The 27,865-nt window shown below is 50.0% G+C and overlaps 5 protein-coding genes across 5 annotated transcripts in view; 4 read left to right on the forward strand and 1 right to left on the reverse strand.

Moving 5' to 3' along the window:
* The first annotated feature begins 9,546 nt into the window (after nt 1–9,546).
* Nucleotides 9,547–11,191, forward strand: LOC128718659 (uncharacterized). Its single transcript, XM_053812283.1, has 5 exons — nt 9,547–9,963; nt 10,043–10,471; nt 10,669–10,809; nt 10,880–11,064; nt 11,140–11,191. Exons 1-5 carry the CDS (start codon nt 9,547–9,549, stop codon nt 11,189–11,191), a joined length of 1,224 nt encoding a protein of 407 aa, XP_053668258.1.
* Nucleotides 11,192–11,626: 435 nt separating this feature from the next.
* On the forward strand, nt 11,627–13,095 carry LOC128711722 (transmembrane protein 135-like). Its single transcript, XM_053806610.1, has 5 exons — nt 11,627–11,782; nt 11,856–11,986; nt 12,048–12,399; nt 12,465–12,773; nt 12,838–13,095. The coding sequence occupies exons 1-5, from the start codon at nt 11,627–11,629 to the stop codon at nt 13,093–13,095; spliced, it is 1,206 nt and encodes a 401-aa protein (XP_053662585.1).
* Nucleotides 13,096–13,295: 200 nt separating this feature from the next.
* LOC128712919 (transmembrane protein 135-like) lies at nt 13,296–14,724 on the forward strand. Its single transcript, XM_053807787.1, has 4 exons — nt 13,296–13,451; nt 13,524–13,654; nt 13,724–13,847; nt 13,909–14,724. The coding sequence occupies exons 1-4, from the start codon at nt 13,296–13,298 to the stop codon at nt 14,722–14,724; spliced, it is 1,227 nt and encodes a 408-aa protein (XP_053663762.1).
* Nucleotides 14,725–15,059: 335 nt separating this feature from the next.
* Nucleotides 15,060–15,716, forward strand: LOC128718670 (mitochondrial transcription rescue factor 1). The gene has a single exon (XM_053812294.1). The coding sequence runs from the start codon at nt 15,060–15,062 to the stop codon at nt 15,714–15,716; it is 657 nt and encodes a 218-aa protein (XP_053668269.1).
* Nucleotides 15,717–18,632: 2,916 nt separating this feature from the next.
* Nucleotides 18,633–27,865, reverse strand: part of LOC128718682 (cation-independent mannose-6-phosphate receptor) — a 57,441-nt gene continuing 48,208 nt past the window's right edge. Inside the window, exons 5-7 of the mRNA XM_053812305.1 lie at nt 18,995–19,205; nt 18,775–18,935; nt 18,633–18,713 (exon numbers count right to left, since the gene is read on the reverse strand). Of these exons, the coding sequence (XP_053668280.1) occupies nt 18,633–18,713; nt 18,775–18,935; nt 18,995–19,205 (453 nt within the window). The remainder of the gene's footprint in view (nt 18,714–18,774; nt 18,936–18,994; nt 19,206–27,865) is intronic.

The following is a 27,865-nucleotide window of genomic DNA, read 5'->3' on the forward strand; positions in this document are numbered from 1 at the left end:
AGTGACAGCTTTAACGATCGGCGCTGGACACGCCGAAACGTGCGCTCACCGTCGATTTGCCCTGCCTGCCCGATTGATGATGATTTGTTGTCGAAATCCATTAGCCGCGTTCGATTAGCCGCGACCAAATCGGCACTCCACATTAACCCCTTGCTTTGTGCGAAAGGATTCCTCAAAAAAAAGAAAAGCATTCGCTTTCGCCAATGGTACAGCAAAGTGATGAGGCATAAATAAAAAAAAGCACCGTACACACACTCACTAAATCGTGTAACAATTCCATCTTGGAAGTGGTGCGCTGCGTTGGGTGAGAGCAGCCAAAAAAAAAAGGGATAGATCCCGGGACGCTATAAAAATACCCCAAAAACAACCAAAATGCACAGCGAAACACGCGCGATTAAGGACCATTAACACCGTGCCCAACCGAGGCCAACGAACTTTAAAAAAGAAAAGGGATCGAACCGCCATAATGGAGAGGAAAAATATAAAATTTCCACTAATGCAGCAAAAACCGAAGCAAAAACACGAAGGAAAGAAAGTTTCCCTCCCGAGAAAAAAAAAACGCATACGGTTGGCGGTGGGCTAGAGCACGAAAATAAAATTGTCTAATTCGATTGATTTAGAAAGCGAAACAGAAGCAAACGTGCGCGCGTGCAAAACCCCGGAACCACTGTTTAGGGAAGTTAGGAGCCGGTGAGTGCCACCGTGCGCGGCCGAACAATCACAAATTTGACAGCTTAACCCATTTTCGGGGTCCTCCCCGTGTGTGTTTTTTTTTTCTTTCCTGCCGTCCATTATGGGTTTCGATAGCGATTGCGTGCCGGCGAATGGTACTTTAAACTGTTTAAATTGTTGTCACCTTTGTCGTATTCTATTTGGTGTTTTTATTGTTTTTGTGTTGCTTCTTTGCGCTTAACCCTTGCACGGCCTTGTTGGTGGGTTGTAGTTTTGGCAAATCGTTGTTGTTGTTTTTTTTTATTATTCTACCCCTTTCTTCCTGGGTGCCCTATTGCTTTAACCTTGCGCAATTTATCCGCACCCTGCCGATTTTTTTGGTGCGAATTTTGGTGTTGTCTTTGTTGTCGTCGTTACCCCCGCAGTTTGGTGTCCCCGAACAAGCGATTTTTTTTAAGTTTTCAACCCCGTTCAAGAAATGGCTATTAACAGTGACGAGTGTGTTTACATGTGGGAAAGAGAAAGAAGGGAACAACAACCAAAAAAAAAACACTGACACCAAAAAAGGCCAACTGACACTCGTGTTTCATGTGCTTCATTCTGTTCTTTGCTCCTCTACCACCGCTATTTTCGCGGGCTCTTAAATTTCTCGGGTGTTCCGCATGAGTTGTAACCCATTTGGATGAATGTTACCAACAATGATCCTGCATGTGTGTGTGTGTGTGTGTGGATGCGCACGTAACAACAACATAAATTCCAATCGACAACTGTCCTGACAACTATCGAGCTGCATTTAACGTACCCGAAAGCATTAGCATTTTCGGGGGCAACAATCAAATGATGGGCGAAAATAAAAAAAAAAAATCATTCCGCATCTACAATAAGGGAAGGCTTTGCTAAAAGGGGTTTTAAAGCGGCATTGCCATGAGTTACTATGGATAGGGTTTCTTTTTTTTATGCCTATCTCAAGCGACCCTTCACGTACGCAAGGGCTTGTACTCGAGGCGGGGAATAGAGAGAAAACAATAAAAGCTAAGCCTCGACACGACAAAGATCTCAATGTTGCATTTATGGGCTGCTGGTTTCGTAGTTTGATTTTAGTTTATTGGTGTTTTATTGAATTTTAGTCTCGGTTGCATATGTCACCGTTAGCGTTGCTTGGCGTTTTGCACACACCACGTCAGTCAAAATTTGACAGTTATTGTAATATGTTTCCCGTCCGTACGGTTGCCTTTTATTTTCATCATCGCTTTTATTTTGCCTCTATCAAACGCCTTGTTTTAAAACTGTTCGATTTCCGTTTAAAACGTCGAACCTATCGCAAGAATTCGTAAGACGTTGCTTAAAAAGTCATCTTTTTCAGAGCGCATTGCATACATTCAGGCTCAGTTTTTTATAACGCCTGCAGTGTATGCAATTTGCATGCCCAAATGATCTAAAGCTATGCAATTTATATGCATTGTTAGTATTTTGAGTTTATGCGCCAGACGGTATGCAATGTAATTGTTTGTCGCTCATCGATCAAAGACCATCGATGATTTTCAATTAATGCAGAACGAGTTGTTTTTGAATTTCCTATACTCGCTTGTGTTGTGTCTTGGGCAAGCCCGCTAAATTAAGAGAATATTATTTTTCTGTAAACAATTCTATAAATGATTAATAGTCTATAATATCTATCTAAAAACAATAAGTTTAAAATTACTATATGATTGCATACTTTCAGGAGGTTATGAACCAACGCCACGCAGTGAATTACATTGAGCGGATAAAAATCGCTCCCCTCACAGTAATTTATTGATCAAGAGAACATTAACCTTTAATCTACCTTGCAATCAAAATTGCCTAACTTCAGGCACTTATATTTTTATTTATTGCATTTCGTGAAGCCTTGATAGCGCCCGCAGCATATGCAATTGATATTTTCATTCCGCCATGGTTACGCTTACCATCACGCAAATATTGTAGTAGTGATTGGTGCACTCGCACTACCAAACTGTCTGTAGCTCCATTTGGTTTATCAACTAATTATCCAATAACAATAAACAGCAAACTCCCACAGCAGCAGTGACATAGCTCTGGGTTCAGTTAACAGCTACAAAATGCCGTAATGAATATTCCAACACTCCCCGGGCACACTTACAGACACTGTTAAACGCTCCACTCCCGGCATGCCGGTAAAGAGCATTGTTTCACGAGCAAAATCGTGCTGGAAACGGTTACAAAGCACCTATTAAGAAGGGAAAGGTCAGCTCGTCGACTGGCTAACATAATTAGTCCGTTTTTTTTAGAAGCATCCTTTGTCCTTTGGAGCTATACAGAGTAAAACGGACACTGTTACAGTGGTCTGCCCCAAAGCAAGGACGTTAAACATGCAGCAGCAAACTATCACGCTCCGTGGCGGTAGTGGATGGAGAGGAAGAATTGTTCCACACGGCCAAACAATGCCCAATCAAACTTGGTTTTGCTGTCGTACGTCAACTTACACAAGGTGCTTTATTTGTCCTTGGAAGGCTAGACCGTGATCCCCAGAGCGGCACAAGCTTTTTTATTTCCTCGATCTGACTTTCACGATGGGTTATGATGCCTTCTTTTTACGAGTCATCCAACCACCGATGCCGGAAGACCCAGATCCACGCTACGATGTCCCGTGAGACGTCGGCCAAGATTGCCATAAAAGTCGGAAGGAAAAGTTAATATTATCATCGATAATTGTTATAGCTTCTGACATTTTTATCGCTTTGCCTCCATTTTTTTTTTTTCATTCTCTCTCTATGGCTTTTTAGCTAAGCCATAAAGCGGATGGAAACTTTCTATATGTTTTAGTATGTTATTGAACGCAGTGTGCAGTTTTTTTCTTGTCGTCTCCTTGGTTTTCTGGTGAACTTTGCAAATCGATTGTCTGCCTTAGACGCTCAACTGTCACTTAGGGACCTGGTTGTTTTATCGTTTTCGACGACTTTATCGCTATCCTACCCAGCCTTGGTAACGGTTCCAGCTCGTTGGAGAGGAGATGCACAGGTCCACAGGTGTAACTTGATTGGCTAGTGCTGCTTTAGACATGTGCTGCACCCTCTCCAGATATTCGGGGACTACTGAATTCTTGAAAAACCTAGCTTGTTGTAGTGCTCAATTTCAGCGCTAATGTACACCACTGTACCACATGCAACTATCCAACTAATGTCCTCCTTGAAAATCTAACCCCGGACAGCAATTCTAGCCGCTCCAGTGCGATCGAGAACTTTACGACGGTTCTTTGCACGGCAACGGATGTACGATTATGGATAGTTTTCAAACATCCAAACCATCTTTTATGGGTTCCACCTACCAGCCAGCAGCGACCAGTGTGTCATCCGATGCACGCTCAACAACGGCAAACGGCTAAAGAAGCGGTTAGACCAAAATTGGATCACATCACCAACAAGTATGTGGATATCGTGGTCGTCAAGAGTTTCGTTCCACATCAATCTCGCATGCCTGGTAGTTAAGGCTACTCATGGTAGACGCTGGCGTCTGGAGCAATAGGGATCACCCATGACACGGTTTCTAACTTTTATGGCGCCCCCACCCCGCCCCGGGAATCCGGCTGCTGGTAGCAAAATCTGGCACCACCGGTCAATAAAACACACTTTCCGGCGTGGAAAATGTCCCCACACTCAACCGTCAATCGTGTTTTGCGGCTTTTTTTTTTCTTCGAGGATGTTTCTTCGCAGTGAGTTGATGCGTTCGGTGCAACGCTTCGGTTTTATAGCTCCAGTGTGCTATAAGCAGCTCGGTTCGGTGCAGTTTTCTGGCGAAGGATTCTTCCTTTTACCTCCAGCGTCGTGAAAGTGCAGCGTCCGTGTGTGCAAAGCAAAAACCAAAAAAACACGCCAACAATAATAAAAATCTCCCGACGGTAATGATACGGGGCGCTTGTAAAATCAAACGCCAGCAATTCTTGGACAAGATTTATAATCCTTCCCAAGGATTTTCCTATCCGTTCCTGCTCAAAACAGCTGCCCTCACGCAACGTGCCGTTCCCATGAGCGTTAGCGTTGATGGTTATTTTGACAGTTTTGGCTGGAGCAAAACGATTGCTTTGCCCATTGAATGCGACGAAACCGACCGGCTACGAATCGAACATAAAAATAAACCAGGCACCAGATACGTACGCTCCCGGTGCTAATGGGAAGCGGGAGCGTCCGGTACGGCAAAGGGGAAGCCGGAACGGTTCCTATTAGCAGGCGGAAATTTGTAATTCATAAACCTAACAGAGATCTTACCCTCTGCCGCGTTCGGGAAGACGCATGAATGGGCCCGCATCACAAACCCCGAGGTGCGCAACAAAAGGCACCCTTTTTTTCGGGCACAAAACAGTAGAAACGAAACAAGAAACGGGTGCTCAGTAAAGGGCTCTGGTAGGAATTTGAAGCACACAAAAAAAAAGTACATCCACCAAGCGAATCTTGAAGATGGGTAACTGTTCCAACACGCACCATGACACAGCGGTACAGGTCGGTGAGAGTTAAACTGTCATGGTGGATATGTCACACCGTACCGTATCACGATCTGATCCTTCGAACCGGACCCGAAGTTCAGTGACTTGTGGCCTTTTTATTTTACTTTTGAGCCCTACCACGGGATATCTGCTGACTCTTTGGCGGTGCACGTGAATCATCGTCATGGTTACAGGTCTGGTGATGCGTTAAACAAAGATCCAATCGAAGATGTATCCCAAAAGATTAGATTTTCCCCCTCTAAATCCCTTCCCCTATTCGGGAATTTTTAATTGTTCTGGTGCTGTTTGTTTTTGGTGAATTAATGTGTCCAAACGGAGAACCTCGGCCAACGGTTTACAAAACCATTTACGAACGGATTTTACTCGGAGAAAAGCCACGCCACTGTCTTCTGTCTGTTATCTGCAAAGCGTATGTGTTTACCTGTGCTTTGACGCACGGTTTTGACAGCTCGTCTCGTTGGACAGATTGATAAATCGATTGGCGGGAAATCAATACACAACCCGCGTGGTAAAATCAACACGGAAAGGATAATTGCCCATTTTCGGTTCGGTTTCCTGCCTGACCCACATCCAGCCAGATGATAATGTTTACCTACACATTCCGTTTCGCCCACATTTGGGGGGGGGGGGGGGGGAGGAGGGGGGGTTTATTGATTATAGCACACACTGGGCGTGTAGAGCGTCCGTTACGATTGCCGAAGGCATCTACCGGTCCTAAAGGCACTTAACGGTAATGGTAATCGAATTAGTTTGGGGCTTTGCCATAACGCTATCCGGGCGCGCCTGAAAGCAGGCAATCCGCGCGGCAAACCACGCGTCAAAACACCGGGCAGACACATTTGCAGCCGGAACTGACCGGAACCGGACGCAACCGCCCGCCGCCTAGTCCTAATGTCTTAAAATATAGCCATAATTTGTCAAGTGCAAATTACTCTTATCATCAAATTAATGTTTACATAATGAATAATATGCTCCACATATATCAGGATCTTCTTCAGCACGGGGGTTTTGCTGTGCGCCCGAGCTGCAACCGGCCACCTTCACACCTCACGCAAGACGCAAAGTAATTAACTACACTCGCCGCAACCGGATGCAGCTTGGGCCGGTTCGTTTCCGGCGGGCGCGTTTGTCGGGATGTTTGCCCTACGGTAAGCTTTCGGGGACGGCTAAGATGGCACCCGGGGTTGGCATCGCCCACTTGATTCCGCTACATTTCCCGTACGCTCGCACACGCACGCAGAAAACACGGCCCGGTCCATGTTTATTGAGCACATTATCTGAAGTTTATCGCAAGCAAATCCGGATGATGATCCCGAGCCGCATCATTATCGGTGCCCGTTCGCGGCCATGACACTTTACCGATTGCTGCAGGTGGTGGGAGACCGTCGGCGGCAAAACACGTTGCCCAAAAGCAGGAAGCAAAACGCAACGAAGATCAGCTGCGGTGGTAGCGTGCGGTGCAAGATGGGCTCAAATTCGATTGACGATTTCGATTAATAGCCCCGCACAGGCAGTGCCTGCCTCGGCGTCTTGCGCACGTTGCACGGCTGTTGTGCCGCACAGGCGGGACGTTTTTGGGTGGAGGGTTCGAAACCAGTTGTTGAACTAATTGAACCGTGGGTGGAGGTTGGGCAAAGTAGCAATTTGAAATGAATACACCACCAAAGTCACGCACCTTAGGGGGAAGTGTAGACGAGGCACAGAATCATTAGACATCGTTTGTTGAAGTTCAAGTGAAATTTGTTTGCAACGTGATTACATGCAACCTCCAAGAACGTCCTCCATCCGTACGCAGCCCAGTTTCGTCCGGCTTTTACCGATGAATGGGTTTTCCGAATTACGCAGAAGAGACTCACTTTTTGCCAGCACTGCTCCAGCACCGAAACCCGATAAAGGTTGTCTTTGATTAGCAGAGCATCAATTTTTCGTACTCCCGTACCGCATGTGGGCGACCCGCCCGACCAGACAGCCAACGCCCGGTGGCTAATGCATGCATAGCCCACCGGCTAAATTGCCAAACGATAATTGGATGTGGCGTCCGGGACAGCCTTTCACCACCTTTTCTGCGTGGGCCAGGCGAAATCCTCAGCCATCGGGAAGGCTTCCCCCGGGGGGGGGATCTTGTTGCTGAAAGCAGATAGGGGGGGGGAGTACTCTGTACCAGGTCTGCACGTCCAAGCACACCTGCCTGTGGTCGTTATCAGTAGACGTCTCCCAGGATGGAGCTCCACGAGGAGAAACCCGGCCCGGGATACCCATTTCCTAGACCGATTTGTCGGGCAACATCGCCACATCCATTTAGCAGATATGAATCATAAATCAAAAAGCCACTTTCGACGACGCCCGTGCCGACCGTGATCGGAACGACGACAGCTAATTTAAATTAGTGCCCCCGTAACGGCACTGTTACGATTTCAAACGGCTTAATTTGAATGGTTCCACGTTACGCGTTGCCACTGCTCCCCGTCGGCAAGGTTTGGCGGGGAAGACCTGCAGATATTGGGTGTACACCTTTTCATTCCTCCTTTAAACTCTAGATCGATGACTTCTCCGTTGCACCGAAACTGAGGCACCCAGGAGGACGTGAGGAGAGAACCCTGGGGTGAACATTTATCATCCCAAGCCGGGCGTTGAGTTATCGTGGCTTTGGCAGATGGGAAGATTTACATGCGCTATAAAGCGAACGGGCTGCACGAAGTGGCTCCGGTGGTAGAGTACCCGTAGTAGCACCTCCAGTAATCCAGCCATCCTGCCGACATGATGGAGTGTTCATTACATATTGGCCGTTACCGAGCGACTAGGGACATTCTGCATCCTCTGCCGATACCGAGATAGCTCCGTAAAGTGACACTTTATCTGTACATCATTCCGGCAATCCGGTCGCAACGGTCTGTCAGATGCGTTGCGAAAACTTCGTGCGGTGCCTCCAACATGACCTGGATAGGTTTTTTTTTGTTTGGGGTTTTTTTTTTTTTTGTTAGCCAAACCTCGAAAGAAACTTTACGAGCGCACGTCTGCTGCAGCAAACAAACAAAAACCAGACTGGGTCCGACTGCTGTGGCAATGGTAAATATTGTATCGTTTGCGTGGATGACGCACTGCAACGTCAGCATTGTGCAGAGCCGAAGGTTATAAAGTATTGTTGGAGCTTCAGCAGGCTTTTTTTCTACCTATTTCTTGTTGCTGCAGAACACCTGTTTTTTTTTGCTAATTGACGCCAGTTCACGCTTTGCATGTGGTGGTACAGGATGAATTCTGCTGATCATTTGATAGAAGAGTCTATGTTTGTGATCCAACTTGAGGAAGTGTTCTTGAGTGCGTCACTTTTTTGTTTGTTTGTTTTTTGTTTTGGACGTCAGTACTACACCTCTCGCAAGGCCGCAAGTCATTAAAAACGCCACATACTTTGCTATAAAACGTTAATGTTACCTAACAAACCCAAGCGTTATGCAATCTAAAGGGTAATTTAGAAATTAACTGTCAAAGCTAAGTACATGTGGTTGGAAGAAAGCAATAAAACAAGTAGGATTTGTCATGCGAATAAAAACAGAAACATTCCCCGGGCTTTATCACTATTATCTTGACCGAGTCATCTTACCTCTCTTTATAACGCTTTGAACCTGGCGTACTGTCTGTGGCGTAACGCTTGCCTTTATCCACCTACTGCGATCGTAACAAATCGCTAAATTTGAGACAATTTAAGCTGTTTGCATGTGTGCGCCAGTGTTCGGTGTGACCTCGCCCGGTACACGAGGGAAGAGAATTTGTACCTGGCCGTGCGCAAAAAAACAGGGGGCGCACAGGTATGGGTGCGCTGGGTCCGGTGCGGGTCCGGTACCGATTTTCTACCATTACCATGCATTTTGTACGTAAGTGTTTAGCTGCTCGAGTGTGCCTCCATTTTTTGTTCCTTCTTTGCCCCCGCTCCGTTCCCTCGCCGCTACCCCATCGCAAACAGTATGGTGGGTACGATGGTGCCCAGAATAGAGAGAGTAAAAGAGAGAGGTAGAGCGTACGGCATCGCACACAGAACGGAACGCTAATCCAAAAGCTCACCGATGACAATACGTCGTGCGCACGCGATAGTTCGGCAGCTAATTAATGCTAAGGTGTAGTTGGGTGAAGCCGAATTGGTGCGCCGACATTGCTTATTGCTGGCCGAAGTTGTTGGTGTTGTTGCGGGGTGGGAGACTACACGTTTGCACGTGTGTTGTCCGGCCGGTCATCGAGGGCCGGTGAAGATGGGGATAGAAGATCGTCGGCCGTTGCGAGTCGGCCAGTGCACAAAGCGACATCACACCATCCGTTTGCGGGCGAGCGTTCATACGGTAGCGCAACTAGTGAAGCAGCACAACGCTGGAGCAAACACCTGCAGAATGTCTGCGCTGAGCAAGTACTTTGAGCAGGCGCTGGCGGGCGTTAGCTGCCGGGAGATTCTCCATCCCGGTGTCGACTGTGGACGGTTCGCGTGGAGCAACCTGTTCGGTACCGCGCACTCCAACGTACACTTCTTCCTGCCGATATCGTTGCTTCGACTGCTGCTACTCATCTACAACCGGCGCGCAGTATCCGTTGCCATCCTGCAGCAAACCTGCCGTGAGTTCGGTGCCATGATGCTGAACGCGCTCTGTGTGGCCAACTGCTGGACCGGCATGTTTTGTCTGATCATGCGCACTACCGGTCGCATACACGACAACTTTTCCGTCTCGCTGGCCCCGCTGCTCGGGTCGTGCGCCATGTTTCTGATGCCGGCGTACGTACAGACGACCCACGCCAAGGCCATCTTTGTCGCGGTAAGTGCTACATTATCCCCTGAGGCTGTTTCGAATTCCTCAACGCCGCGCGTCTAATTCAAGCTATTCCCACAAACAGAACCTCGAGTGTTGGATTAAATCGCGCGAGGCCAAACTTATCGCGTGGATGCGCGAGTCCCGAGTCGTCGGGACCGTCTGCTTCATGCTGCTTAGTGCGGGAATAGCACGGTACGCACGCAAAACTCGACACCGAACGGAGTTTTGGTTCATACAGCCACTCAAGCGCAGATACCAGCAACAGCCGCAGGAGAAGCGCAATGGGACGGCGTGTGAGCGTGTTTGCTATCATCAGGAAGGTACCTGCGCTCGGTACGTACTAAGCGGCATGCGAACGTACTTTACCTTCGGTGCGATACTGGAGCTAGCCCGGCGATTGATTGTCACGATCGGCCAGCTACATCAGACACCCTCCGAAAGGCTTCGCTCCCTATTAAACCTACGCTACAGGCTGATACTCTTTCTGACGCTCTACAACGGAACATTCCGGGTAAGTGCGGTAAAGATCCACCCCGGCTAGACGCACTGCATACGGCCTTGCTCCACATTCCCCTACCAAGGTTCAAGTGCAACTGCGCATAACCTAGTAGCGCAAAAGCTACCGGACGCACCCTGATCTGATTGCGCAAGACGCATCGGTGCATAAACTTAGCATTCTGATTTCTGATGTTCGATTTCCTTTTACAGCTGGTGACGTGTCTGCTAGCTAGGCGACGTCAGCAGGTAAAGGCGTACGATAACACGCTGGCCGGTTTCGCAAGTGGCTGCTGGTACTACATATGTCCGAGCTACAATATCTTCAACCTTGCCGTATGCGCCTTAACGCAGGTAGTGCGATGACTGTCTATAACAGATCTTAAGAGTGCCTTTAAAAGCCTGTTTATTCTGTTCGCTTCAGACACATTGGAACTTCTTGATGGAGAAGTACGCGAAGATGGCGCTAGTACAGCGGCTTGATCGAGTCTCCTTCTCGTCGCTCGTATGGATCATATCGATGTGCTATGTTACCTACTCGCGCGCCTACTACCCATGGGCGATGTCCAAGTTTGCCCTCAAATTTATCGACATCTGCTCCAACTACGCGTGAGTATCATAGCTAAAACTGTTCGAACTCACTCCCAGTGTCTAGCTCTAATTTTCTCATTGTCCTCTTCCCAGCTCTCGAACTGCGTCTGAGAATTTCGCTGCTCGCTACTTAACCTCACATTGAGAAGGCTGCAATGAAATGGGATGCTGCCATTATTGTTCTTAGTTACACTATTTAATGCGGTACTGTTATTAAGTTTTAATTTTACTGCAATGGTTTTAAGGCTAGATGTGTGTAGAGCATAGTCCTGTTGGTTCATACGTTGTTCTTATGAGTGGCTTTTCTATTTTATTTTGCTAACCAAAGAATTTCTTTTATAAGCTGTTTTTTTTAACGTAAAATTAGGCCAACTAGCGGCATCTGTGTGTCAAGTTTGGAATCAAAGCCCGTCTGCCGGGTGCCGACCGCATGAGTTCCACCTAGAATTACTCCATGTCAGTGACCTTTCGTGCATAATTTCTAACCGGCGTACCATGGTACGAAGCACCATCGATAGCCATTGCAACGTGCCAAGCCGACGGTTTAGGACGCGTGTACCGTGCGCGCAAGAAACGTACAATGTCCGAGCTGAGCAAGTGCTTCTATCAAGTGACTGCAGGCCGTTCCTGTCGTGAGCTGTGCCATCCGGAGTATGCGACGTGTTGGCAATCGTTCGTGGGTATTACAAAAACATTGCTGCCCGGTAGCTACAAGCTCTATCTAACACTGCTGGTGGTAAGCGAACTCAACCAACCGTCTGCAAGCAATCAACCATCTAGCAGCTCGTATTCTTTCCACACCGAATCAGATCCCGCCGCTAGTGAAAGGAAGTGGCTACACTGCAGAATACTGGAGGAATCACATCCTGGGCTACGCGTCGATTTCGTTCAAAACGTACATCCAGGCAATCAGTGGACTAACGCTGCAATGTCTACTCTAGTAGGAATCTTTAATCTGTCTACCAGAAACGACATTAAACCATTCTTCCCCTCGGATACAGCAAACTATTCGGCAGGCTGCACTACTACTGTCTGATGGGTGTGCCGGGTTTCGTCAGTGCGGCACTGGTGCCCAAGCTACCGAAGGTGCATTTACGTCTCCAGGGCATTACCTACTTCAACATGATGCTTGAGGTGATGATCAGGAAGAGCAAGCTGCGGTGTCTGCAACACCTGCGCCAATCGCCACTGTGGGCAACCGTTTGCTTCATGCTGTTCAGTGCCAGGATTATGGACGTGCTGCGGGCGGACACCGTCAACCAATTCTGGATCATGTATCCGGCAACGTCCAAGCATGAGCAAATGGAAAGCACCTGCCTGCATGATGCGTCCTGCCGATCGTACGTGCTTGATGTAGGTGATGTACCTGTCCGACGGCAGTAAATCAAACAATCTGATTAGAGCATTCCATTCTGCAGGGCATCTGGAAGTACGCACTGGTTGGGTTTACTATTGAAGCTGCCCGTGCCCTACTATCCAAGGGTGCGCTGATGTACGGGGAACCTTCCAGATTTTTCCAAGAAATGCGACAAGCCATCGGTTTAGCGCTGCCCTTCTTTTTAGCGGCTTACGTTGGTAGCTTCCGGGGCATCAGTTGCTCGCTGGCGCATTACGCCGGTCGGGAACGTCCCGAACATGCCCGACTAGCCGGGCTGCTCAGTGGAGTCAGCTACTTGATCTACCCGAAGTATCAGATATTCACGCTTGGTTTTACAAAGCTTTTGGAGGTAAGAATTTTGCTTCCACGTTCCCTCACCACGACATACCCACAACATCTCGCTATCATTCCAGATGTCCTGGGAGCATCACCTCAACACAGCCAAAGCGAAGCCCGGCTGGATGAAGTTACTGCAGCGCGTACCCGTCCTGCGGATGGTGCACATGGTATCGATCGGCTACATGTACCATGCGCTCGTCTTCCATTCACACCTCTCACCACCGTTCAACTCGAAATGCGTGAATTACTGTTCCGGCTTCCGTGTGGAGCGCCTCAAGCGCCGGCTCGTCGCGTGGATGCTCGAACATTCCTGGAGCACCGCCCGCCAGTGAGCCAACGATCGAAAACACCCCGCCAAACACAGCACGATCCATATCTCGGGAACACACCTTCATACTGCTGCTTCCTGGTATTGTGACACACGGTGCCAAATAAATTGGTTGGCGCCTTAGTATTGGTGGTTTGTTCTAGCGGCCGTGCTGTGCAAGGCAACCCGAGAAAAAAACAACTGTACCCCGCTTCAGTGTGCGGTATGGTGTCGTCAAGTAAGCTGTTCGATCGTGTTGCGGCCAGCCGGACCTGCCGTGACCTTTGGCATCCACGGTTCGCCAGCTGCCTCCGGTACAATGTGCACTTTTGGCGCACTATACTGCCGGGTAGCTTCAAGCTGTACATTCCACTGCTGGTGGTACGCGATTCTATACGTTTGCCTGGTTCCATCTGCTACTTGTTGTTCTGACTGTTCTTCTCTTGCCGTCAGCTACCGCCGCTGGTGAAACTGAACGATGTTACGGCACGGTATTTGGTCGAGCACACGCTGCAGTATGTGTACATTTCTCTCTGCACCTACGTACAGGCGGCCCTGTCACTGTCAGCTCAATGTGTACTGCAGTGAGTGATAACTGTGCGACACCAAACCTTGCGGGGAAAGTTCTAAATATCTCCGTACCTACTCGACAGCAATTTACTTGGCCGGCTCAACTACTGGTGTGTGATGTTCTGGCCGTGCTTACTTGGTGTTGCAATTGGACCACCCTTACCCAAGCAACTGCTGCGTCTTCAGGCAATCACCTTCTTCAACATGGTAGTTGGATTAGTCTTATTGAAGGCGAGTTCTACAAACTAACCGCAGACACTCGTTCCAGAGCCTGGAAGCAGCAGTCCGTAAAAGTACCTCTCCTGCCCTCCAGTACGCCCGGCGGTCTAAGACTCTCGCCACTCTTACCTTCATGGCGTTCAGCTCCATTATTCTGACCTGTCTGCGGAGCGGTATCGTGAAACAGTTTTGGCTCGTAAATCCCGGACTCCCGGACACTCCACTTGCCAGCAAACCGAACGGGCGCGTTTGCAGTCATGCCGGTAGATGCTGGCAGTATCTGACAGACGGCATGCTTAAGTACGGCATGGTAGGCATCGTCCTCGAAGCGGGACGTGCCGTACTGCGCAAATCGCACCTGCTCGCACAGAACCCGCTAGCGATATTCGGACGGGAATTCCTCACCGCCTGCAATCTTAAGCTGGGCATGTTTCTAGCGTGTTACGTCGGTATCTTCCGTGCGGTTTGCTGTCTGTTGGGCCGGTGGCACTCGCGGGACGAGGTGGCACATGCGGCAGTGGCTGGGTTTTTAGCCGGCGTACCGTACTGCCTCTATCCCACCTATCAAATCTATACGCTCGGGCTGACCAAAGCCATCGAGATGGGGTGGGAGTACTGTGGCAATAGGACGCTGAATAACACCAAACCGCAGACTAGCATTGCCGCTACCTTGCTACGGCAATTACACCGTCTGCCAATGTTGAGGCTCGTGCAGATGTTTTCGTTCGGTTATTTGGGGCACGTTTACGCGTTCCATCCACAGGTGTCACCTGTTTTCCACCAGAAAGCGATGGACGTCTGCTCCACCAATCTAACGTTGGATATGAAGCGTCGCCTTGCTACGTGGTTGTCGGAGGTTATGTGACGATTGACATTTTCGATATTGTTATGCTTGTTTGTGGTGAAGGAACATTGCCTACTCTATACTTATCCCAAGTACATTGAACTTCAATTATGCCTGTTTCAATATTTCAAATTTAAAAACAAACTCCCGTGTAACGCTTCGTAACGGGGTTAACAAAGCTTTTTTGGAGTGAAAAGCTCTCAATACGGCGCTTTCGCGGGGTTGCTTTTGTGCTGACAGAGTCCTCTAGCGGGTAATATCCGAATCTTTACGCCACGATCTGACAGCGGTTGTCAACTCGAAATCAAAACAAAGCAAAACGTAAACATTCATCAGCCCAGCGTTCCGTGAGCAGAATGTCGTTCATTTTACGCCAAATAGCCTTTTCATTTAAGAGCAACACGTTTGCAAACGTTCGCGGCGGTTTGTGTGCGCTTCGTTCCAGCTCGGTGCCGCGGATTCCGCACCACAATCAACTGTACACTGGGCGACCACCGTCAACATTGCTGGCGCATCAACTATCAGCATTACACAACCAACAGCAGCCGGTGCGTGGTAAATCGAAGAAATCAGGCAAACAGGCGGCCCGCACTGTCGATGATGACGAGGACGAGGAGCAGGAGGACGGTGGGGACGAGTACGAGGAACTGCTGCGGGACAAACAAACCCATACGGTTCGTGTCACGGTGAACTCGATGCGGGCGGATCTGCTACTAAAGGCCGGTCTAGGCATTGCAAGGAACAAGGTGGAAACACTGTTCTACGACAGCAAGATACGGCTGAATGGGAAGCGGTTGATGAAGAAGAGCGCCCAGCTAGAGGTGGAGGACGAGATCGATGTGGTGCGCGGACCGAGTCCATCCAATCCGGATCATTTGATCGTGTCACGAGTTGAAATCCTAACGATTACGCCCCGTACGGAGAATCTATCCGTAACGCTGCGACGACACAAATCGCTTATAATCGAAAACTACAAGGACCACGGTTCGCACAGTGACGGTCAGGACAAATAGGTTAGGATTTGGGGAATCGGGAAGATTAGTCTTTGTTTTACGGGAAATTTTTGCTGATATAAAGAGTAAGTGTAAGTAAGCAACTAACTGAATACATAATACCTTGTAAAAAGAGACAAATTTTTTCTTGCAGTTGGCATAACTATGGTTCGGATCGGGCTGTATGAATTTGGCAAAACAACATTTTGTATTTTTAGATCAGATAATCGTCGATAAGTCGGCTTTCAAGGAAAATAATCATCAAAACAAGCAACTAGTCTAGTTACCAGCTTCCAATGAGATTTAAAGGACTTTTTTTGTTTAAACTAGATAAAATTAAATCCCCAATAGGTTTTAGACAGTGATCAACCACTAACGTAAATTATTTAACTGTCTAAACCTTTAATATCTAGTGCAAAATAAGCTCTTATATAATTTGATCTTACCGGGGGAGGTTGGGGAAGTATTTGGTAGTGTCCGATAAAGTCACAGAAAGCCAGAAATGGCTGGCCTGTACCTCTTTAGGTTGTTGTGCCGATAAAGAAGTAGAAGAAGCGTGAAATCGCAGGCATGACCTTAGTAGGTCGTAACGCCAAGAAGAAAGAGAGATAAGTTGTTCTCCAAAAGTTTTAAACAATTTAATTTTATCTTCAACAGCATCGAAATAACGCTTTTTTTAACTCGTTTTAGCATATAGCTATGGGTCGGACAAGAGAGAATCTCAACGAGTCCATTAGACATGATATCTACACGCAAAATTGGAAGAGTTTAATGTTTGATTGTTTTACGCCCGGTCAGGTTTGATCGATTTGATACGACATCGCTCGACCTTGTGCCGTTGCAAGGGACTTCTGCGACAGGGCAAGGCCGCGTGACGGTTGTACCGCCTCTCTGGAAAAGTTTGATAGATGTGAACTGCGTCGTTGGTGCGCTTCATTATTTATTGAACAGCTTTGAAGGTATCGGTCGACCACAAGCAGACAGGAATGATACTCTTTTTATGGGTGGATACACCCTCACACACACACACACGCCGATATGCATCGATCAATTGCCGGAAAACCAATTCCGCACCGGTCGTTATACGTTTCTTATCGTTTAAAATGTCTCTATCTTGTTTTCCGTTGTGTTTCCGCTAAATGGCATCGCTTATCTTTACGTGTAAACCGATTCCTCCACCTCCTTCGGTAGGGTTCCTTGCATCGCGGCACACAGCTAGACGGGACAGAAGTTAACCCAATCAGCGGGAAAGACGCACTGCTGCAGACCGTAATGGAAGTAGGTAGCTGCAGCGCACGGTCTCATCAGGGCCTCCCAGAACCCGGTCGGTAGCGGTACACACTGCCAGAAGTAGGCCGGATTGCTATGTGGGTAGAGGATTGGATCCTCCGGCATGCAGTACGGTGGCTGGCACAGTGTCCAACCGGGTTCGGTAGTGGTCGGTGGTGGTGGCTGCGTTACGGTTGTTGTAGCTGGCAACTCCGTCGTGGTCGGATCCGTATCGCCCCCCGTTGGTCCCGGTGTGTTTCCACCGTCGAAGCTACACTCGCGTTGCCATCGGTGCACCGTAATACACGCCTGATAGCGCACACTAAACAGCAACCCTTGCGGACAGTCGTGCAGCACCGGCACTATACCACCGGCCGCCTGCGGAATGCACTGCAAAAACGTGGACGGTTCCTCGACCGGCCACAAACGGCGCAGATCGGCCGCACTGTCACAACGCACCTCCGCGCACGGTTCCAGCGGTTCCAGGCTCGGCAAATCCGCGCACGGTTCCTCCCAATCGCCCGGCACGGTGCACATCTGCCGCGCGAAATGGAACAACCGGCGACCGGTGCACGGGTGGCGCACCAACTCCCACGGTGCGCCCGTCGGTTCGCAGCGCACGAAAAAGTTCGGATCCTCGAACGGCCATACGGTCGCGCGGTCCTGCTCGGTAGCGCAGCTCGGTACAACACAGTCGACCGGATAGAGCCGCCCCGCAACACTTTCCGACCAGCCGACGCGAACACACGCACCGCAAAACAGCAGCACAAATGCAAACAGCTTCTCCATTGCTTTCCCTTTCAGCGTTCGCCACGCGAATGGGCCGCAGGATTTAAGCACGCACAGCAAAATAGCATCGCATCCCGCTATCGATGGAGGCTATCAGTGGTGCAAAGGAAATCAACAACAAAAAAACAAGCAAACTCCTCGGATGACCATGAAAGAACGCCGCGCACGGTAATCTTCTGATGACTGATTAGTTCGAATATATCGTCCGAACTCTCCCTCGCCCTATCTTTATGGGTTTATGGAGCCAGTGTCAGTGATAGCGGTCAGCGACGCGGCATTCACGCTGCTAGCGCCATCTTTCTTTCCTGGAACTCTCCCATTTGGGCGACGCGTAGAGCGGCGTAGAATGTACAGTGCATCTGTTTTATTTGATCCTAGAGCATCGGCCACCTATTTATCTCTCTGCCTACTATACACACACACACACATGAAAAAACGCGTGCGCGCAGTCACATATACAAACTTCTTACTAGCTAAACGCGCCACTACTCTGCTCCTCCCTGTTGCTTCTCAACACACCATCACAGTAGCTTCACAGCAATTGCACTAGGACGACAAGGTGCTTAGTAGGAGGCGTCATCATTACATCATTCCCACTAGTATTTGTGGGATCGTCTGCTAGATATACTGGTTGTAAGATATACTGGCCGCTGGTTAGTCTGTCTTATCACATCCTGCTTCAAGAAAAGGGGTCGTAACATACACACGCAACAAAAAACAAAATAAAAACAGTTCGCCCCCTTTGCATTTGGTTTCAAAAGGAACATCTTACAGTAGAAAATGGTTTAGCTATTAGCTTCCCGTTTTAACAAAACACAAAAACCCCTATAAGTACATCCAGCGAACCTCGGCGAGGTTCGGTTGTTGCGTTCGTCGCCCTTATATCAGCATATCGTCATCACTATCGGACAGCACGTTCGATGGGTTCAGCAGCAGGCTAGACGTTTCACTGTTGTCCACCTGCAAGGACACGAACGAATCAAACTGCTGGCCCAGCCATTGCGTAGCTGCTATTACTCACGCGCGAATACGTCGTGCTGGGGAAATCGTTTATCACCATGGCCGACCCACGGCACAGCAGCAGCGAGTGCAGCTGATGGCAACGATCCGGATGTCGGCGCACGATGTACAGCGTGCCGACGCTCAGGGTGGTGACCACGGTCAAGCATATCATGACGATGCCTGCGGGTGGTTAAAAGATGTACAGTGTGCTAAAACCGCGGGATATTGATGACACTTACCGAATGCACCCAAACCGGCGGGCTGAACGTTTGTTCCGATCTGTTCCGTGGTGGACACCGTGCTGGGCACGGTGGTTGGTTGGGCGGTAGAATGATCTGGTGCAGCACTTACTGTTGTCGGCACACTGTCATCTTTCGCAGTCGCATTGCGACCAACCAAAGCACAAACGGTTGGTGACTGCTTGTTGATGAATTCGAAACAGGTGCTGGGCTGTAAGGAAGACATATAAGAAGATAACAAGGTTATTCAATGTTTGAGAGACACTGGGATTTGTTGAGAGTTCCTAAAGATCTCAAGTGAAAGGATATAAAAAGCGGACGAGAACAGAGAGAGTTTGAGGAGTTTCAAAACTGTGATGATTTGTGTCATCATCATTACTACGTACTGAAGGTAGTATATTAAAACAGATAAGCAACACCTGCAATATATCTGCATAGATCCTTTAGACCAGGGGTCTCCAAACTACGGCCCGCGGGCCGTATGCGGCCCTCGATAGCCTCCAGTGCGGCCCGCGACGCTATCGCTGTTGTAACCATTTCAAGAAATTGTCCTAATAAAAAAGTTTTAATATTTTTTAATTGTTCTATTTCAAATATTAATTACTGTAATAGTCTGTTACATTAAATACTAGAAAGTGTAAAAAAAATAAATCATCTCAAGATACAGGGTTTTGCAACAGATAGAATATGATGAGCCCAACTTAATGAATCGCGTAAGCTTATAAGATAAACGGAGAGATTGATAGTGAAACACAACACCTTATACTGAATCACAAACGCTGGATATGGATTCACGGGCACAATTTCTTCTTCTTCTTATTTCTGCGTACGGGAAAATTTACAATTTTAGTGTTTCGGGGGCACAATTTAGTGAATGTCAAATCCGGCCGGGCTGTTTACGTACTTGCCGGATTCAAGAGTTGAAATATAAATTTTAAACTAAGGATGTGGAAAATATCGATTGGAAATTATGTTTAATGAAGATATATTAGTGATTAATTTTCAATTCCATTTTGTAGTTCAACAATTGAATCCGCTTGTACGTAAACAGGTTGGCCGATTGGTATTCACTAAATTACGCACGCGACTCCATATCCAGTTTTAGCAATTAGCAAAGTTTGTTGTTTTTAATATCTATTTTCGTGTCTATCTTATTTGATTGTGCGATCCGGTAAGTTGGTTTCGCCATATCCGATCTAATGTAATACCCTGTAATGTGTAAGTGGACTCCACGCTATCATAGTTACAACCAATGCGGCCCGCGAGCTGAAAAGTTTGGAGACCCCTGCTTTAGACAAATGAAGTGCCTTTCAGAATCATTTATAAATAGCCCATGTACACCGAAGTCTCAATCGCTGATGTCGTGGACGTAAGGGAGCACAAAATGGCGAACAGTGGAAGATTAATCACGTCATCTAAAGGTACCTTTGCTGTACCGATACGCGACAAGATCTCTTGACTTCGCTAAGCAGATATTGATTGTTTGGTCGTGATCTCTTCTTTAGCTCTTCCTGTGAACTGCTCTGGACATCTGCGAGATGGTTGAGATGGCCAAGCTGTGTAGATGATCCAGGTTAGTCGTAGGACAGAAGCCGTACGCAGAACTGACTATCTAGGAAACAAGACCAAGACCACTCAAGACCTCAGGAACCTTAGAATCTGGAGGGGAGCAACAAAAGAATGAAGAAGAAATCTTAGCACAGTGACTCATATCTATCTGTCTATAATATTGTCCTGAAGTTATCGAACTCAGATATCAAAGTCTAAGGTATAGTGACGTCACTCTAAAGTAGATTTTATATTGGAAGTTCTTAAGAACACCTTGCTTTTGACAGCGGCGCTGCAAATATAAGCTTCCTAAGATCATGTACGTTCGCCCAGAAAGAGCCTTAGCGAATTCGCATATAGAGTCCACGGCTTGTTATTGGAAAGTTCGCCCGCGACAGTGGAATTTTCGGTGGTGGTAAACAATTCCACTACTTAAGTTAATTGGGTCGCCTGTTGTGCTGAGTGCTTTCCTCAGGGCACAGCATCGATATCGGGGGACCGATTGTATCTTGCCAATGCCCATGAGAGATAAGGGTGCCGTGTAGGGTTTCAATGGTGAGGATGTTATGAAGTCACCCGCGAGAGGGTATAAAACTCCCCTTCGCACCGATCTGTCCAAAGACAGTTCATTCCAGCTGCAAGATGAAAGGTAAGTGCACCCGGCTAAGCGTGGTCGGTGGTGAATAGTGTCCCGAGGTGCCCCAAAACCGACCCGGTGGAGTGCGGAAAAGCGCGATCAATAATGCATGTTCTTCGCCGTCGCCCAACCAACAGTGCTACTGCTAGCGTTGATGCTGCTGTGTGTGGTGCTGGGTGCCACGGTGGCATCCCGGTGCATACGGGACAACAGCAACGGTGAGCCCGGCTGCAAGCTGAAGGAAGAAATCGACCAGGGCCTATGGCGCCACAACTACGATCCGACGCGCTACTGGGAGTGTACGAAGTTGAACGAGCGTGCCGTCTTGCGCTCCTGCCAGGATCAAGCGTTCCATCCGACGCAGCTCGACTGCGTCGACTGGGACGACTGGGAGTGGGAACCGGTGTGCGCACCACTCACCCGGCCGAACCAGTAAAGCTGGCGGGAAGTGTGTGTGTCTTCCGCAGAGTAAAGCGTATCCGCAGACTGTGCATTCCTGGTTTCCTTGGCTAGCCACCGCCCAAAACACACGGCGCGCACGTAGCCAGTTAACCGGTAGCGTTCGGGTTTTGGAAATAAAGCAAGTTCAAACAACAGCAAACTGTGAAACAACGATCAAACATTCTATTCTTCAATCGATTACGCACCTATCACAAACACCGGGCAGGGTTACTCCGCCAACCTTTCGAACCTAGGCAAACGCAACACAACGCGGACTAGTTTCTATGTATCGGTACAGTTTATTCCACCTGTCTCGCTGCACACTAGCCGGACACGTTCAACACATCTTCCACCCCAGGCAGCCTTCAGCAGGACGACCAGTTCCTGGTGGCCACGCACGCCTGTCTGGAGAACTGAAACAGCGTCCCGGGTGCGCAGAGCTGCAGCTCGATCATCCAGTAACCTGTCGGGGCTGGCCGGCACCGTATGAACTGCGTCGCGTCCGGCGATGCCCACAGTGTGCTGAGATCCTTCGCCGTGGTGCAGGCCGGTTGCGGACAGTTCACGTTCATCGGGCGTACGGTCCAGCGCGGGCTAGCCGTACCGTCGCCCCCGCCCGACCGCACCGCGTGGCCGCCCACGCTTAATCCAACCAAAAGGTACAGTGCCACTGTGGCACACGAGCGGTACATTGCAGTGCGTAGATGCGTTTTACACCCGCAACGATCCCTATCCACCCATCGGGGCGCAGCGTGCTGTACGGCACCGTGGTGCTGGTGGGTGCTTTTATAGCCTCGCCGGCATACGAACCGGCCGGCCGCGACGGACAGTTCGTCTTGTATCGATGACAGCCGCATGTCGTGTTCAACGTCACTCCGAACGGCGTGATCGGAAACATGAAACATCACAAAGACACAACTGACGGCGCCCCGTCAACAGTGAACGCAGCTGAACGATTTAATCAATTTAAATATCAATCAAACAGAGAATAGTGTTTTACAAGCCAAAATGTCTTAATTTCCATCAATGCAAATGATAAACTCCCGCTAAAAGCCCGATTAGCATTCGTAGAAAGTCGACACCGCATTCGTTCTACCGCGCATTGCATACTTAACGGCGCACTACATTACTCCTAAATGTATGCACTGTCAATCGAAGATGTTATCTTCGTTCAAATGCACCGGAAACATTCGTCATTCGTCGGGTGTTTATCAAGCTTAACGGCTTAGCGAACATTTTGGCCGGGTACATCTGTGGGGGGGGGGGGGGTTGCAAATCCGAAAATAGCAGCAAAATATAAATGGGGAACACTTTTACAACGCACGGTTTGTCATGGGGCACTCCGGGCAGATATCTTATCGGTCGCTGTCACTTCGGGTGGCTCCGATATTTCGTTCGTTGATCGGGTAGCCCCGATAACGGGCAACAGCACGCCACCAAGCGCAATCCGTACCGGAACTCATTAGACCAAAAAAAAAAAAAGGTTCCTCATCGGAGCTAAGCATTTCAATTACTGGCAGGTGATCCGTTTACGGACGTCAATGGAAGACGCGCGCTGTCATCGATCGAAAACGTACAGAGGTCTGACGGTGATGTGCCTCTAAATTATAACCAAACCCTTCTGCCAACCTTGCTATCTTCCCGCGCCAACGAAATTTTCTGCACAGCTCAGAAAACCGACAGATAAAATACAAACATAAAAAAAGATTGATTGCTATCCGTTGACAGACTGACTAATCCATCCTGAAAAACAAAAAAACAAGACTACACCAGACGCTGATATCTTGGATGTCACATTACTTTTTATTTTCCTTTGCTTTTCGTACGGTACTGTGTACGATTTGTTTGACATGGCACACGCTGTCCAATTTGTGCCTTCCTGACACCTGATAAACAAAAAAAAAAACGTGTGTCGCCCACTGCATGATTGTGACAAGGTAATGGTGGAGGAGGAGGCGAAAGGAGCGGTTAGCGGTAAGCGGGATGCGAAGCGAAACTACCTACGGCACTACTGCAAAAGCGTTCCTACGATAATACACGCACACCTAGCCAACGCTTGGTGGAGTTAGAATCGGTCCGACACCGATGCCCGGTGTCGTTGCCGTGGTAGTGGTGCTGCTCACATTCGTCCCATTGTAGTACGGGCACACATTCAGGCGGCATTCGTGCTGCGGCACACAGTCCTGACGCCACGCGTGGAACGCCTTACCCTCGGGGCAGGTGTACATGCGGGCAGTGTACGTCATCTCACTGCTACCGGCGACCGGTGGCTCCGGTTCGCACACGTACAGCAGCTTCGGGTCGGCTGCGGGCCAGATAAAGTTGCGCTCGCGCTCCGTACGGCAACGCGGTCGATCACACTCGATCGGTAGCGGGAGCGTACTCGGATCGGGCAGTGCGTCCAACAATAGCCCGCACACATCCAACGGTTGCGACTCCACCGTGCAGCACTGCAGGAAAAAGTTGAACGTGGTCGGTGATTCGCACACCTGCATGATCGGCTCAAACAGCCCGGTCGTCCATTCGATGCACCGGTAGTAGTTTTCGGGGTTCGCCGACGGCCACAGGGTACTGCGCGAAAGGTCGGTAAGGCACCGCGGCGCATCACACTCGAGCGGTATGAGCTCGCTCGGATCGAACGCATCGGTCAAACAGACAGGCTGGTCGGGTGGTGGTGGCGGTGGTGTGTTCAACGGTGGATAAATCGGGCATACGTTTATCGGTGGCTGCGGGCGACAGCACTGTGCCAGGAAGTCAAAACTCACACCGGCCGGGCACTGATTCACCACCGACACATACTCGCCGGTTTCTTCCACCAGCTGACAGGTAAGGTAACGCGTCGCGTCGTTCATCGGCCACAGAACGGAGCGTTCAAACTCCGTACCACAGCGCACAATGTCGCAAATGATTGGCAAAATGGGCTGCACATTGAAGTCCTCCAGGCACGTATCCGGATCGGGCTGCTCGGTTGGTGGCGATACTGGTGGTGCCGGATAGATCGGACATACGGTGTTATCATGCTCGCTGGCCGGCACACACTGCTGTGCGAAGGTCTGGAACAGCTGACCGCTCGTGCACTGTTGCAAGGTCGCCTGCACCCAACCCTCACCGTTGTCGACACACCGGTAGTACTCGTCCGGGTTCAGCGCCGGCCACAGGAAGTTGCGCTCCTGCTGGGTAACGCACCGGGGCGCACCGCAGATGATCGGTAGCGGGAGCTCCGGATCGTTCGGCGGATCGGACACCGGTGGGCAGGTGGGGCAACAGTCCGGACAAGCCGGTGGAGGTAGCGTCGGGAAGATCGGACAGATGTCCACCCAGTCCAGCGGGTTGACGCACTGCTGCTGCTGGAAGTCGAAGAAGAAGAAATTTTCGCACCGCACAGGCATTGGGATGTACTGGAAGAATCGCTCGATCCACTCGCACCGATAGTACATGTCGGCGACCGTGCTCGGCCAAAGGATGCTCCGGTCGGCTGGCGTAATGCAACGGGGCGACCCGCACACGACCGGTAGCGGCACCGGGGGCGGTTCCGCCGTCGGTGTTGGTGGCACGGTCGTCATCTGCGTGGTCACGACCGGATCGGATGGGCACAGGTCGATCCACTCGGACGGATCGACACAACCTTGGTTGAGGAAGCTGAAGTACTTCCCAGCCGGACACACGTCCTGGAACGGGATCCACACTGCCTGGAGCAGGAAGATGCAACGGAAGAAGTATTGCGGCCCATCCATCGACGGCAGTCGAATCACCTCGTCCTGCAGCAGCACACAGTTCGGCACGAGACAGTCGATGAACGTTGGCGGCTGCCCCGGTTCGAAGGTAGTTACCGGTGGCTCCGCCGTGGGTGGTTCTACCGGTGGGTCTACGGGCGGGGCCGCACCGCACGGATCAACCCAGTCGTGGGCGTGTACGCACACCTGATGGTAGTAGCTGAACAGCGTCCCCGGTGCGCATGGCATTTCCTGCGGTGACCAACCACCCATGACTGGCCGGCACTGGTAGAACATCGAGGGCGTCGGATGTACCCACAGCGTGTTGATTTCTTGGTAGGTGACGCATCGCGGACCACTGCAAGGATCGCTCGGTATCGCCATATCGTCATCCGTACCGGGTGGCAAGGGCGTCGTAATCTCCGGTGTCGTTGGCTCTGGTGTGGTCACTTCCGGTGTGGTGATCTCCGGTGTCGTCAGCTCTGGTGTGGTAATTTCGGGCGTCGTTAGCTCTGGTGTGGTCACCTCCACATCATCACCACCACCCTCAGTGCCGTCGCAGGCCTCCCACAGCTCCGGGATAACGCACACCTGGTACGTGAAATGGAACCAGGTGCCCGGTGCGCAAGGCATCAACTGCAGCTGCCAGCTACCGTCGGGCACTGGGCGACACTGCAGAAAATAGGCCGGGTCTGGATAGCCCCAGAGCGTCTCGATCAGGGGCTGCGTGGCACAGCTCGGGTCCGGGCACAGCTCGTTACCATCGGCCAACTGCTGCCCAACGGTCGGAGGATAGCGACGACCGCAAGCGGGCTGGTTTGGCTGGGCTGGCACACCGGCAACGGGCGACGCACACTGCTGATCAGCCGCATCGAACCACATCCCGGCGTGGGGACAGTGTCGAAGCCGTGCGTACCATTCGCCACCGTCGACCAGACACTCCCAGTACTGATTGATGCTAGCGCTTGCCGGCCAACGTGAACGCTCGTCCCGTTCACCACTCCAGCAGCGCGGTTGACAGAGGTTTGCTGAGGCTGGTTGAGGTTCACTGACGCACCATCCGACCACCAGCAGCAGTACACCGAGCTGCCACACTACACTCCAACTGCCTCCGCACGAGGCCATTCCGGGTGGTAGCGGTCAGACGCACAAGCACACAACACACTGGGGCAATACCCCAAAACAAAACCAAAAAAAAAAAAAACGTCAAACAAGCGACAGTGTCCAACGACTCGTCACCTAGACACACGCTACTTCAGCTCTCGAAGACACGGGTTGTGATCGACGTCGATCACCAGCAAACTATGGACGTTCACACCGCACTGTAGAGTTGATTGCAGGTTCGACTGTTCGCGTTCTTGCCAGGGAACAGCCAGCGTTACGATGCGAAGTGTTCGACGACCCAACCGGTATGTTACTTTTATAGGCGCTTCTGCCCGCTTTCCAACCCCACCCGATTAATGGACACCGCTTCCTCCCCGCACCTATCAGCAGCTCGAAGCGAAAGCCCATCCTGTTATCTGCGACTAAGGATGTCGCATGTCGGTCGGTTACAATCAACCTGCCCCAATACATCATACTTCAACTGTCACGCTTGACTGTTGCGCGCCCGGTATTTCGCGCTCGTCTGGTATCTCTCGCACACACACACCATCTCCTGTCAGAGGAAGCTTCGGCTCGGGTCAGATTTACCGTCGCTTGATGTGATTTTGGAACGCCAGTTCCAAGAGTCGGTTTGCGATAGGGGCGTCAGTAGCGTTATATCAGTTCCCATCTCTCCCCACCCCCACCCTCCACACGAAACGCTGCCATTTTGTGCCAGCTCACCATTTTCAAGATTCCTGCGGTGTGACGTGTCGTTTCAGCTAAGGAACAAATTCCGGCGTGGAAACATAAAGGGAGGGGGCAAAGGCAAGTGTTTTGATACCCATGTGCTAAGTGCGTGGTGGCACTATTCGCAACAACAACAACAAAAAAAAGCGATCAGGAAGTCGGATGTGAAGTGTTCGCCCGGTCCGGAACATTGATTGATTGGGGATTTTGCGCTTCCCGAGCTCCCGAGGACCGGTATTAAAAACAGGATAAAATAGTTTGCGATAAATGATAAATGCCGTTTTATTTTTGTTGATTAGCGAAACGAATTTTTTTTTTGTAATTTCGCTCGTAACTACTTAAAAACAGTTCGGTTCGTCCCAATGTTCGGGCAGTACGCATACCTGCCGCCGGAAGCTGAACAATGTGGCCGGTGCGCACGGCATCTCGATCGGGGCCCAGGCACCATCGATCGGGCGACACTGGTAGAAGTGGTCGTTCGATAGATGCGTCCAAAGGGTGTTGATGTTATCAAAGGTATCACACAGCGGTTCACCACATGGATCAGCACCCGGCGGTATATCTGGAGTAGAGTCTGTAGTGTCCGGGCCTTCTGTCTCCGTCGCTCCGGGTGTAGTGTCCGGGTCTTCTGTCTCCGTTACTCCGGGTGTAGTGTCCGGGTCTGGTGTATCCGTTTCGCCGGGTGTAGTCTCTGGATCT

The sequence above is a fragment of the Anopheles marshallii genome, chromosome X (genome assembly GCF_943734725.1).
Source record: "Anopheles marshallii chromosome X, idAnoMarsDA_429_01, whole genome shotgun sequence".
In the NCBI taxonomy this organism is placed as follows: Eukaryota; Metazoa; Arthropoda; class Insecta; order Diptera; family Culicidae; genus Anopheles; species Anopheles marshallii.